The sequence below is a fragment of the Barbatula barbatula genome, assembly GCF_947034865.1.
Source record: "Barbatula barbatula genome assembly, chromosome: 25".
Taxonomy (NCBI): domain Eukaryota; kingdom Metazoa; phylum Chordata; class Actinopteri; order Cypriniformes; family Nemacheilidae; genus Barbatula; species Barbatula barbatula.
In genome coordinates this window covers 12,961,839-12,975,442 of record NC_136788.1, presented here as the reverse complement: position 1 = coordinate 12,975,442, position 13,604 = coordinate 12,961,839, and the positions used below count along the sequence as shown (strand labels likewise).

The following is a 13,604-nucleotide window of genomic DNA, read 5'->3' as shown; positions in this document are numbered from 1 at the left end:
AATTTGACATTAATGGACATAACACATTGTGTGCTCACGGTGAAAATGTCATGGGTAAGATGTGTTGTAAACGTGACCTGTCCAGGAGTCATGTTGTGCGACAAGAAGCCAGAGATCAGGTGTCTTCTTAGGCAGGAAGTTAATCTTGCAGTCACACTTAATCAGACTTGTGAAACTGTCTGATGCTATAAATAACACATGTTTTAAGGAGCATAGTTTCGCATGTATAAACAATACTAAAATAAAGACAGTTAGTCAAAGGAGCAGCAGTGCTATGGGAAGGTCACAATGTCAAAATAAAAACAATGCAAGGTGTTGTTGATTTTTACGTGCCATCTGACACAGCCCTTCTTCCAGGAAATGGTCTAATAGGTGTCTGTTTAGCAATCATTTATCATGATTCATTTGCTCATGCTACAAATACTTGTAATAAGTCATCTTGTAAGAATGCGGCCGGAATGTTTGGCTACCTGAGGCCTCCTACCTCAGACCATATGTAATCGATAACAAATGCTTTCAAATGGCTCCTGTGTTATCATCTTTACTTGGTTTGTTTGCCCAACCGTCATTTGTCAGTATATAAGTGTATAGGTAATGTACACAGGTCAATTTTCCACTGGAACATGGTAGTCACTGAGTGGGTTTTCAGTTTTCCTGAAGACCTCAAAACCCTAATGTTGACTTGATATTTTCTATAGGACGTAGCTATATATGACACATTTATCCAAAAGTTATATAAATACATGTTGTCTAAAGGGAAACTATAGTGTTTGAGAAATCACCTAATACTTTGAGCATACTTGGCTAAATTTAAACCAAATCGAGCACAACTATTTTTTATGAAACGGGACAAACTGGTCAAACATAATGCCATGTTTGTAAAACAATAATATTCATATTCATGTTTAAACAACAAAATATGAATGTTTCCTGAGTTGTTTCTCTGTTGAAATTCAATACACACTAAACTGGAATTTCCACAATACACACAGAAATGCACTCTTCATATTACACTCAACTAGATGTTAATGTCAAACACAGTTTGCATGCTATTTAAAAAAATGTATGTGAGAGTCTCGCACAGTAAGCTATTGGTCAAAGCCTCGCAAGGCAAATGTAAGCAAACAAGTCTTGGGCATGAATAATGATGAGTCTCTGTTTAACACTGTAACTGAGAAGAGGTTTAAAAAAAAGTCCTAAACACATGTGAACAATGACCTGTGGCGGTAGACCGGACTTGTGCGGACCGCTGAGAGCAAAGGAGGTCTCGGAGAAACCGCGTCATCCCGTGAGCCAACATCGGACATATGAGACACGGGTGGCACAAAGGGCCGTTATTGAGACTCCTCCTGCCATGCTCATAGGCAGTGGGTGTGGAGTTGATCACAGCGCCTGGTAAATAAGATCCTTTTATTCACACTCTTGCCATTCAAAACTTGTGTGACTTTTCTTCTGTGGAACCCAAAAGAAGATATTTTGAGAAATGTCTCTGGGGTTCGTGTCCACACAATGTTAGTCTATAGGTGCCAATGTTGTTTGGTAACCAGCATTCTTCGAAATATTTTCTTTTGTGTTCTGCACTCTCACGAGTGTGAGAAAATGAGTTCTTTTTTATGAGAATTTTCCCTTTAAGAACTTAACCTGTTGAATAGAAAAGGCCTCGTATGACACAGCACATGAGTGTGGAAACGTGCCAGGGCTAATTAATGAATCTGGCTGGCAAAATGCTGGATATCACGTAGCCATACTATTGCTAAACATCGGCGATGAATGGATGATCGAGTTGCACACAACACGGACACAATAACCGGTTCTCTTCCACATCACGCAACTCATCAATGAACTAAAGAAAAGAACACCTGCAACAATGCTAGAGTGTTGTTGCCAGGGTGTTGCTAAGTGGCCAATAAGCTGTTTGGAGTGTTCTAGATGCTTACTTTTTGCATTTACATTTATGCATTTGGCAGACGCTTGTATCCATAGCGATTTACATTGCATTATCCTATAAAATTTTTTTCTAAGCATGTGCAATCCCCTCGGATTAAACCAACGACCTTGGCGTTTTTATCACCATGCTCTTACCACTGAGCTAATGAAAATAAAGATAAATGTATTATCGATATTATAGTCATCAGATATGCGACTAATCTGGTCAATGCAAAATAATGAGCTACAGTAATGGCACTTGCCATGTGATTGGTCAAAACCCTTTTCCCCATCACCACACAACAACAAGGCACATAGATCTAAATAAAAATCATTTATTTCATTAATATAGTAATCAATCTAACTAGAGCAAAGAAAAAAAGGTCCACCATGCCACTTTAATACTACAGTATGTAGAGGCTGCGCCAAGGTCTGAAGACTGAACAGACAGACACGCAGACCAATAAGAAAAGAGGGGGCCGGGTTCATTCTGGTCTTCATTCTCCATGCCTAAATTGAGGTGGGAGGGGCCAGTGTACCAAGGGTAGAGTCATATTCTCTTTCATCTACACCTGGGAGAAATAACTTTGACATCTTCTAGAGGAACAGGCCTGTTTTAGAGGAGCAGACCAAACCTTGACAGACACAGAAAGCTGAAGTCTGAGTGCGAGTGTAAGAAGGTGTGTATGTCTGGGAAACAAGGTGTGACAGGTGCTGCTTATATCCGAGTTTCACTGTACACTTGTAGAGGTTTCGGACACAAGGGATAAAAAATTGAGGTAACAAACATCTTCCTTTTCTTTTCGTTGCCTGAGGGACAAAGCAGAAAAATGGCACATTTCAGTTTTAGAAATGTGAGGGAGGATATCTTTAGGAAATTAACGTTAGTTTCACACTAACAATACGGTGAAGAAAATGTAATATCTTAACTTCTTGTTACAATTTAAACAATTTCAAGAAACATTTTGTTACCTCCAAGGCTATTTTAGTTTAGCCTTGAAAACTTATTTTTATTGAAATCTAATAAAATCCTTTCCTAAGAAATATTAGAAAGACTTATACTAAATGAAAACTTGAAATGTTGCCTAATAAACTGAAATAAACTTAGTAAGTTGAGGCACCAAAATTTCAATAATAAAGAAAACAACAATAATAATCTTATAAAGCAACATAAAAAATAAACAAATAAATAATAAAATGACAAAAGCATATAACAAAATAACTACAAATGTAAATTAATGTACAAAATTTAAAAACAAAAGCTCAATTTAAATATGAACAAAAATGAAACTCTCTAATAACTCTGGTTACCTGCTCTCATCGGGGTGCATTGGTTCCACTTGACACTATATTGCCATCTGTATTATTGTGAGACTGCTCCTTCACCACTGGATCTAGAAAAAACAAAACACACAACTTTGCATAACTCAGGCACTATGAAGTGTTGTCTATACAAGTAGTCAGCAATGAGGGCAGTGAACTCACAGAAATAAGGGTGCTCCATTGCTTCGATCGCTGTCAGTCTCTGCTGATGGTCGTAGCGTAGCAGCTTGTCAAGAAGGTCCAGAGCCTCTGGACTTACCAAATGCTGGTTCTCCGTCTGCACAAACTGTTCCCAGCGTTTTCGTGTTTGTCTGTGGGTTTGGGCAAGACAGCTTAACCAACTACGAACGACTATTATGGCAGACGTGTGACACACATTTTTTAACACTTGTTTGTAGACTGCACTATTTATTTATTTGTATCATTTGGGGGTGCCTCGTGTATTTGTTCACCCTATATAGATATGCTAGTTGTTGTTGTTGTAAAAAACAACATTTAAAAAACAATCACCTGTTATACCTTTCAATAAATTAGTGTTCATAATACATTTATCAAAATAATATAAATTAATATGACAAATATAGCGTAGTGAATAAAAAACGATGAATTCTTTACACACAACTGAATTAAGTCATTGTTAAGGATAAGAGTCCCATAAAGGATAATTCTATCCTTAAAATTAACACTTACAAGTCAAATAACGTAAAACTGATATTACCCACAAAATCGTATAAATCATTATTATAATAATTACTGTATATGTTAATACAGACAATGACGTTTGGAAAAGTATCCACAGCGCTCTCTGTTGGTACTTACTGGCCAAGCAAGTCTTTGAATCGTGGATCCAGTTCAATGTGGTATTTGCGCAGGTAGCCAAAAAGCTCTTCTGTTCCGAGAACTTTTGCAATCCTTACCAACTAGATCCAGAGAGAACAATTAATAAAATAATTTATTAAAATTATGATTTATTTCAATCACACATCGATTATAAAGTTTCGTGAACATTTTCTTGTAATTTTACCAATATTATAGAAATGTGTGGAAAATATTCTGTGCAACAAATAAATTAGACAAAGCTAATCTAAGCAGTTCCTGATACAACTGGAGAATGTTGACCGTTTTTTATGTGCTAAATACCTGATCGTAGTTGTCTTGGCCATGAAAGAACGGCTCTTTTTGAAAAATCATACTAGCCAGCATGCAGCCGAGACTCCACATGTCCAAACTGTAATCATACATCTGTTCACACAATAAGACATTCATGTCAAACTCCTCCCAAAAAATGATAAAATACTGAATGGTATTTCAAAAATGTTTGACGAATTATTTAACTGGCAACACTGACAGACAAACTATTTTAAAAACATATTAAAAATGCTAAACGAGATATGTTTACGTTACATTTGGATTAGATGAAAGATGAGATTCGTACAAATTCTGCATAAATTCTACATTAAAAGTTTTTACCTGGTAGTCCACAAGCAGTTCTGGACCCTTGAAATACCGCGACGCCACTCTGACGTTGTACTCTTGTGCGGGGTGATAAAACTCAGCAAGACCCCAGTCTATCAACCTCAGCTTCAAACACACACAGAGAATGCAATATGTATAAATATTATCTGCGAATCAATGCATCAAAACTTCCCAGTTCCACAAAAACCTGATACGCTGCTGCCATCTGCTGGTACACAGACTATATGACATTGCACACTGCTTGAATCCACACTTTTCCAGAGTTATCTTTACCTTCCTTAACTGGTGGTCGATCATGACGTTGTGAGGTTTGACATCCCGGTGCATGATGCCCATACTATGGCAGTAGTCCAGAGCCTGTTATGAACAGAAAAAACAGGAGTCAGCACAAAACGTCATCCACGTGCAAAACTTGAAAATAAGCCAGACGTCAAGCTTACCTTTATTAGTTCATACATGTAAAACCGTATATCATAATCTGTTAACTTTTGATACAGCTCCTAAACAAAAGAAAAAACAGCAATTAGATAAAGAGCAATGTATGATGCACCTAGCTCACCCCAAAATGATTTTTTTTTCATCATTTATGCGTCCTCATGTAATTCCAAACCTGTATGACTTTCTACTGCAGAACCCAAAAGAAGATATTTTGAAGAAAGCTGGTAAAAAAAACCACTTTTTTAAAATATCTTCTTTTCTGTTTTTCTTATTTTTGGGTGAACTATCCATTTAGATGTATAAAAACAACAAGCCCACTGGAATACTCAGAAGAGAGTATATAGAATAATAATACAGAATAAAAATGAACCAGATCAGTTTAATATTCATTGCAATTAATATACCTTAAAATCTGTATTATTGATGCATTCAAAGACAAGCGCAGGTGTTCGAGACTGGAAGGAGATTGGTCAGCAATATGGAGAAAAAGAGAGATGACATGACAATTAAAAACAAAGCAAGCCCTTTCATCGTCGATGCTAAGCATTAATAGACATCACTGTGCGTTCTCGTTGTGATCAGAAAAACAGGAGGAACACAGGAGGCACATGGAGGGCAAAAGCGTCACAAGCATTATTCAGATGTAAAATCTAATTTGAGCACATCCCCACAATGCTCTAGGCTTTTCTGATGTGATCTCATGTGCCTGATCTCATAATACCCAGAAATCATTTTCTGCGGCTCACTTAGGTATGCACAACATCTAATACGGCAATCGGCAGAGGCATATTCTAATGTGAAATGCAGTTGTGGACACGGCTATTGTTTGCATTGCAGTTTTGACTAAGCAATGACCAAATATTCAATACACAAGAAACGTACCATGTATTTACACTTAAAGAGATTTTTCTTTTTTGTTTACAGCCTCATAAATATTCATAAGCCATTTTGTGAGATCACATCCGCAATGAACTGGTTTCAGCTTTAAACAAATCGTCTGCACCTGTGAGCAAGAGAAAGCTATTTGTCTCAAACTGTCCTCCCACAGCATATATGAGAAAGAAATTCAAAGATCTCCTGGGAAAAACTTGCGCCCTGATAGGACGAGCATCTTTGTCGACAGCCAATGGAAAAGGGGGGGTGGTGCTCGTGGGAGGGAACATGGACAACATACCACAGGATCCTTCACTGTGTCCATCAGCTGAATGATGTTGGTTCCTCCTCGTAGGTTCTCCAAAATCTTAATCTCTCTCTTGATCTTTTTCTTCTTGACAGGCTATTTAAAAAAAACAATAATACTCATATATAATCTCATATATTCATATAATTAAATACACAGTATATAATGAAGTGTTACACACTTATTGATGGCGAATTGAAAACCTCACCTTGAGGATTTTGACCACAACCTTCTCGTTACTGTTGACGTTGATGGCCTCAAAAACCTCGCTGTATTTTCCTCTTCCGAGCTTCCGCACCAGCTGGTAATCCTCCTGGTTACTGCAGGCGGTACACGGTCAGAAAGAGAATATACATCAGATATCGACATCTCCCACCCGCCGTGCGCCTTCTGGGAGCACGGAACACAGCCGATCATCTGGGAAAATGACCAAGCCCGTCATTTTCCCCCATCGGCTGAAGTCTGACTGACATCTCAATCGAGGGACGGTGCCAAAGACGACATTTTAAGCATCGTGCTGCTGTCTTGAAATTGCTCCTAACTATAGTAATAAAGAAAATGCTACTACTGTGACAGAGGCTGAATCATTGAGGATCAGATTATGGGTTTGTGATGACATGATGGCATTTAAAGGGACAGTTCACCCAAAAACGATAATTATACCATTTATTCACCCATAAAACATGTATATGAATCTTGTTTCCGTGACACACAAAAGAAGATATTTTGAGAAATGTTTCAGTGGGTTTTGTGTTCATACAATGGACGTCAATGGGGACCAGTGTTGTTTGGTTACCAAAATGTTTCAAAATATCTTCTTTGTGTTCTACAGATTTGGAATGACATGAGGGTGAATAAATGATGCAAGAATCTTCCAATCTTCCAGCTTTATTTTTTAGGTGAACTTTGTAATACTATGTGAATATATATGTATTGTACAAAACCAAAATAGACCCATGTGACTTTCTCTTTAGGAATCTGTACAACCAGAAAACATTAGAGCATCGGAATGATAATTAATGTCAATTGCACAATATTTTCATGGAAATCTGTAGATGATAACCACTGTGATCACAAACACAATAGTCATGTTATCCTCACACACAGCCTGCTCGATCGCAATCTGATGACTTTTCCAGCGAGATCGATACCCACCCTACAATGTGAACCACTGCGCAAAGAAAAACAGCATGACAGATACACAACACTCACAGCATCATCGCACACTTCTAACACACAACGATCGTATCTCGAACCCCAGTAGTGAGCTCCCTAGCTAAACAGCATTTCGCGGACATCACAACAGCTTCAATGCAAATTCATTCAAACTCGCCCTCGGAAATCCGACAACGTTCAACTCACTGGGACATACGATGATGCGTTTGGACGTTTATGACGTTAAATCTCTCACCTCCATGTGGGCACGTGGGCCTCATAGTCCCAGTATTCCCTGCTCTTCAAAGTGTTGACATCGGCATAAACCCGGGACTTACTACCGGCCACTGGGCCGGGCATGGCGGGCGAGGGGGCTCAGGGTGCGGGAGAAATCCGATCGCCAAATCCAATCCAAAAAAGGATCGCTCGCGCGAGGACCACAGATATGGTAGATCGGGTGGGTGTCCGGGTGCGTTAATGTCCGATATCGAAGCCTCAAAAAGATGGAGCGCAGTGATCGCTGAGTATCGCTCTTCCTCCGGCTCGGTTTAAATCGCCCGGTCGAGGTTGAAAACGAATGCTGCTGGATACACCAGATGATCTGACGAGGTTGCATGCAAAGTCGGGGTATAATCTATATCGGACCCGTGTGTGCTAACTTCATACAAGTTCTGCGGTTTAAAAATAGATGTTAAGGCGGGGGGGTTTGTTTAAATCTAATTACTGTGTTAAACCCCCCCCACCCGCACCCCAGAGGGGCCTCAAATCCTTAGATCCAAAGCATAGAGATCCAAGCAGAAGCCAGGACGTGTCTTCCCAACGTGGAAGATGCTGTTGGAAAACAAAGTAACTGTGCTGAATATAACAAATCAGGCTCTAGGCTTCAGGATATTGACGGTATAGCCGGTTATAGTGAGAGAGAGGGGAGGGCGGTGAGGGACAGATCGATATGTGCCTCGCAAACTCTACCTGACCCCCGTAAAAAGGTTTCCCAGTGGCGTCCTCCGGATATTGTCGATATGCAAAAATTGTGAAAAACGTTTATAGTTCCATGCAGTTGGTTATAATCACGGTTCGGGGTTCACAACGGTCCGGACTTTTCGTGCTGCATGAAAAACGGACCGCAACGAATTCACCCGGAAGTGCAAGATAGCATTTATCAATTAGCATTGAATAGCCGGAAGTAGTTGTTGTCATGGCCCCTGGGTATGGGTAGAGACAAGGAGGGATACAGCTACCTCTACTGGGCATGCGCACTTTAATACAGCGTAGGTTTTGTCACGCTGACAACAGTAAATTACAATTTGTTATGATTGTAAGGTTAGGTGTAGCCGTTACCTAATGTAATTTTTTTTTACCTAATGTAATTTATTGTCAATTTATGGCGAAATATTGCATCACTTCCGGTCGTAGCTGTATCTAGCAACAACAGGATGTCTGTCCGTTGTTATGCGCCTGTTTATGAAAGACTTGCGTGGATACGTAATGCACATGATCACGTATAAAATGCATTTTTTTTTTGTTTTATTTCCCCCCAACCTATTTAAAAAAATTGTATGTATTGTAACTGTTCGCGCGATTAAAATGTAAATGTATAAAAAAATAAAAATATTGACATTCGTGACAAATATTCGATTGATATTCGATGTATTGCTGTTTTAACTGCTTTTATTTGGGCGTTGTTTATATTTAGGAGATTTAAAACGCACAACCATTTCATGCAGTTTTTCAAGTTTTACCATCGTACACATGATAAACCGTTTATATATGATAACAATCTATAAATATATGAATATCTTAGTTAGAGAATATCACAATAATTTCACGAGTTTGTAAATAGTTAACATTTTATGAGCAAAACGAAGGCGACAAACGAAACCAATGCGAAGTTTACCATAGCAACCATGGCGGAGGCGAGAGTGGACAGTAAACCCGACGCGGAACTTGTCGAGTATTTAAAGTAAGGCACAACTTTACTCCGAAAACTATATTAATTTCGTGTTCTTTCAGCAAACATTAAACGTAAACGCATTCGTTTTATATTCTTCCACATAAGACGCTGTAATGCAGGGCTACAAGCAGAGATCGATTTGTTTGAACGCTATACTAGTAGGATGGATCTACGGGCTGAATCAGAGATCGCATCACAGATGGGAACGGTTTTGTATTGCCTTAAAAAAATGTCTTATCGTGTGTAAAATAAATGTAATTTTGTGTGCTGTTTTTGACGTGATCTTCATTTAGGTCATGATCGGGTATTACGCGTTCAAGACACCTCGGATGAAGGATATTTCCCACGACCGGAAATACGAGTGTGGATTTATTGTAAACATAAACATTAAAACGGTTGTAAACATAAACATTAAAAAGTTGTAACATAAAGCATCAATGCTACTTAAGATTTAATAACTTTAAAAATAGTTATTAACATTAAAACAGTACCGTTACAAAAATAATGTCCTGCTTAAGGTGGGAAATATCCTAAATCCGAGGTGCAGCGAAGCATTATTAATTTCATGTATTAGTATTATTTTGTTGTCGTTTCATATGAATCATATTTAAAGTAGCACTTAAGTAGCATTCATTTAAAGTAAAATACTATTTTATGTAATAAAACTGTAAATTGTATGCTTTGTCCTTTTTTCATTTTATTGTGACGTCAGAGTGGAGGAAAGAAGACTAGAGTACAGACTCCAGGGAGACAACAACTGCTCACACTTGAGCAGAAATGTGCTGTCGCCCAGAATGTGCACAAACAACTGAATGAAGATCTGAAGAGATTACAAAGCAATTCGGAGAGACTGCAGGACAATTACAAGGTTATTAGACAAGAGACAGAACAAGCTAATTTGGCTCAGCTACAAGCAACCCCACAAGCATACTGTGAATAATGAATCCGATTCTCTTCAGGCCACTCTTGAAGAAGCCGATGTTCACTTGGCAGAGGTTAAAAAAGAATGTTGCCAGTTTGATCGTGACATTGGTAAAGCACTGCGGGACAAGCCGAGTTTGATGAGGGTTGAGAAGGTTATCAGATACATTGAGGACAGAATTAAAGCCAAGGTAAAATAATATATCAGTTTAGGCTTCTGCCAGGAAATGTTATTCAGAATTACGTTTCAAAACCTTTTTAGGATAACCTGATGGAGAAGTTGGATCGGCAGAATGCAGCGCTCCTCGCACACAAGAGAAAACTGAACCTCCAACTAAAAATACAGGAGAAGATGGGTAAGGGCTTGACGGCCTTGGACTTTGAACAGCTCAAGATTGAGAACATCAGATCTCGGAAGCAACTGGATGAACAAAACCACAAGCATATGGATCTCAAACTTTTCGCGGGCAAGACGTTGCATGCTATGAACTCTAACAAGGTGAGATGTTTAATCCACCATCAAAATACATATCTAAAGATCTTCAATTGTAGCACTGTGCAGACCACAATTTTAGCACAGGAAGTTTTTTGTTGGCTTTGCAACGCCAGGCTTGTCAGAGCTAGAAAATATCATAGCAAGTATATCAAAACCGTGTCACACAGATTTTACATTTTAAGGGTTTTGTGTGATGTCTCTAGCATTGGCTTATTTTTCCAAATTACTACATACAGTATGTCTCTGTCTTACAGGAAAATCTTCAGACCTTGACACAGGAGTCAGATGCGCTAAGCGGTGACATTGCATCACGCATAAAGTTAATGGTGAAAATTGAGGAAGAGACAAAGCAAGCAGAAGAGGTCTAGATATTTAATTTCTTAACATGCACTTTTACTTTCCCCCTTTTTACACAGAACTACTTTAAAACTAAATTAGTTATATTCTATTGGCCATGTCATATCATGAATTATTTTTCCATAAAGGAGCGAAGCAAAGCAGAGGCTCTGAACAAGAAGTTAAGGGGCCAGTTGGCTGATTTTCAAGTACCACATGTACTAAAGTATATTGAAGTTAAAGACTCCCACAGTCAGTTGGAGAAGAATGTAAGAGCATGGGAACGCAAGGTGGAGATCGCAGAGGTGAGGACTGAAAAGTTACAGAATTCTAAAATGACCACTCTCATAATTCATTTTCCTGCATTTTTTTTTCAGATGGCATTAAAAACATACACTAAAGCATGGGACAAGCTTCGAAAGTCTGCAGGAGCCGGGCCAGCGCGTGCATGAGGAACAACCATAATAGCAGAATTGCGATTTTTTTAATGCTTAATTCCATCATGAAACACCAGAGTTTTGAAAAACAATCAGAGTAAACAACAGACAAACACCAAAACGTTATTAATGAAAAGGTTTATTAGTTAGTGCTGTGTATATTAAATGCTACATACAGATATTGTATCATGAATGTCACATCAACCGCCACATAGTCTTCTTACTAGCTCATCCACAATCTACAAATTCAAAAAAGCTAAGTAGTACGTGCGCGCAAAAGCGCAAAAACTGGGAGTACAGGAGCTAACACAGCAGGCATGCACGGGGTGAAGAGGTCTCAAAGACCATAGCAGAAGGCCAAACACTTTCATACAGACAGACCAAGGTCTAGCTTCTTTAACCTTCCACTGTGGTCTTGACACATCAACCAAGCATATAGATATTTATATTGATTTTAAACAATATTAATAAAAAAGATGTATATACAAACATGAAAACGTAAAATACGCAACAAACTTTGTATTCAAATCCTCATTGCTATTTTAATCTTAATGCCCCTTGGTGTTTTAAAACAATGTATAAATACACATTATTAAGAGAATGTGGGGGAGGCAAAGGGGTCACATAGATGTCACTGATTCAGGCTACAGTGTTATTGTCACCTCTTACCCCACTGTACAGGATTTGATAAAAGAAAAAAACCTTCAAGAGGGGTTTACGGTTAACATAAAAATTTTGTGAAAAAGCATACGTGTCTGTTTTCTTATACTTGATGGGCACTATGGGTTAAAAAAGACATATCACTTGAATTCAAATTATGTTTTTGCATTACTATCAAAAGTACTTTGTATCAAGAAGTACCATTTCCCATCTATATTACATATACATTTATGTACTATGAGTGTTTCAATCAAAAATAGTAAAACGGATTAGTTATCTAATGAGAGTCCAGAAAACACATTAAGAATAAAAACTGTTCAATGATGTGCCATAAAGAGCCAAATCAAATACTATGATCCTTTTAAATTTTTGATCTTGCGTCTTAAATATATATATTTATATATATATATATATATGTATATATATATATATATATAAGAATAACATAAAAAAAAAATGGGCAACGGGCAAACTGCTGGCAAGACATGTTTTTGGCAGGTTAGAGATAAAACAAAGGTTAAAAATGACACTTGGGTTGCTATACAGTACTTGCGCCCGGTGAAGATAGTAAATGGGGGAAAGTGATCCCTAACGCAAAATAAAAAACATTAGGTGCTAAAACCTTTCTAAAAACCTTGAACACACCACTTACAATCCAAACTACATCTACGAAGAGAGGAAAAAAATGAACGCATGAATAAGAACTGCACGTAATGAAAAGCTATGTATAAAATTGTGATAGAGTTTAAGAAAGACAACGTAGGACTAATAAACAAGTTGCATACATACTAACTATGTACATACAGTAATACAGCCTTTTCAGGATTTCAGGTGATTTTTCTGTACGGATTTCTGTGGTAAAATGAATTGTTCGTATACAAGAGTGAAGTTTACATGTCTAAGGATTCTATATATATTTACGTATAATCTCTGTGAAATGTGAAGATAGTTTGAGGTCCTTATTCTTCTGCTGGTTAACAACCGCTCCCCTTTAGAGGTGCAGTACAGTACGCTGATGGTTTTTGGTACAGACCATTAGATACCAATACAAGGGGAACGTCCACAAACATATAGTAAGAAAAAGTTCATAACAGCACAGAATATACGATAAGCTGTGGGGCAAACTAAATGCAGGAGACTGTCAGAGGTTAACCAATGTTGTTGCAAGTGTAATATACTCAGATCACAAAAACGGTTTTGATTCTCTGAAAAAAGGGGCGGTGTTGTAAGATCCAACTGAAACCACTCAAAAGTATCTTTTCTCTGCAAATGCCCTACAGGTCTAGAGAAATACTGTTATCTGGA

The 13,604-nt window shown here is 38.1% G+C and overlaps 2 protein-coding genes across 2 annotated transcripts; one reads left to right on the top strand and one right to left on the bottom strand.

Moving 5' to 3' along the window:
- Positions 1 to 2,245: 2,245 nt before the first annotated feature.
- Positions 2,246 to 7,894, bottom strand: csnk2a2b (casein kinase 2, alpha prime polypeptide b). Its single transcript, XM_079450129.1, has 12 exons — positions 7,755 to 7,894; positions 6,552 to 6,663; positions 6,338 to 6,439; positions 5,568 to 5,618; positions 5,166 to 5,225; positions 4,999 to 5,082; positions 4,720 to 4,830; positions 4,390 to 4,491; positions 4,069 to 4,169; positions 3,412 to 3,560; positions 3,238 to 3,320; positions 2,246 to 2,736 (listed from the first exon to the last, which is right to left on the bottom strand). The coding sequence occupies exons 1-11, from the start codon at positions 7,856 to 7,858 to the stop codon at positions 3,244 to 3,246; spliced, it is 1,053 nt and encodes a 350-aa protein (XP_079306255.1). The 5' UTR covers positions 7,859 to 7,894; the 3' UTR covers positions 2,246 to 2,736; positions 3,238 to 3,243.
- On the top strand, positions 7,789 to 12,379 carry cfap263 (cilia and flagella associated protein 263). The gene is made up of 8 exons (XM_079450130.1): positions 7,789 to 9,458; positions 9,555 to 9,657; positions 10,162 to 10,317; positions 10,409 to 10,561; positions 10,633 to 10,869; positions 11,121 to 11,228; positions 11,352 to 11,507; positions 11,580 to 12,379. Exons 1-8 carry the CDS (start codon positions 9,349 to 9,351, stop codon positions 11,652 to 11,654), a joined length of 1,098 nt encoding a protein of 365 aa, XP_079306256.1. The 5' UTR covers positions 7,789 to 9,348; the 3' UTR covers positions 11,655 to 12,379.
- Positions 12,380 to 13,604: the final 1,225 nt, after the last annotated feature.

Excerpts from the sequence above, each read along its gene's own strand:
- csnk2a2b (XM_079450129.1), bottom strand. The coding sequence starts at position 7,858 with ATGCCCGGCCCAGTGGCCGGTAGTAAGTCCCGGGTTTATGCCGATGTC. Across the intron at positions 5,226-5,567 it reads TCAATAATACAGATTTTAAG|GAGCTGTATCAAAAGTTAAC; the intron begins GTATATTAATTG and ends TCTTTTGTTTAG. Across the intron at positions 4,170-4,389 it reads GCCAAGACAACTACGATCAG|TTGGTAAGGATTGCAAAAGT; the intron begins GTATTTAGCACA and ends CTCTGGATCTAG.
- cfap263 (XM_079450130.1), top strand. The coding sequence starts at position 9,349 with ATGAGCAAAACGAAGGCGACAAACGAAACCAATGCGAAGTTTACCATA. Across the intron at positions 9,658-10,161 it reads TCGCATCACAGATGGGAACG|AGTGGAGGAAAGAAGACTAG; the intron begins GTTTTGTATTGC and ends TTGTGACGTCAG. Across the intron at positions 11,229-11,351 it reads AGACAAAGCAAGCAGAAGAG|GAGCGAAGCAAAGCAGAGGC; the intron begins GTCTAGATATTT and ends TTTTCCATAAAG.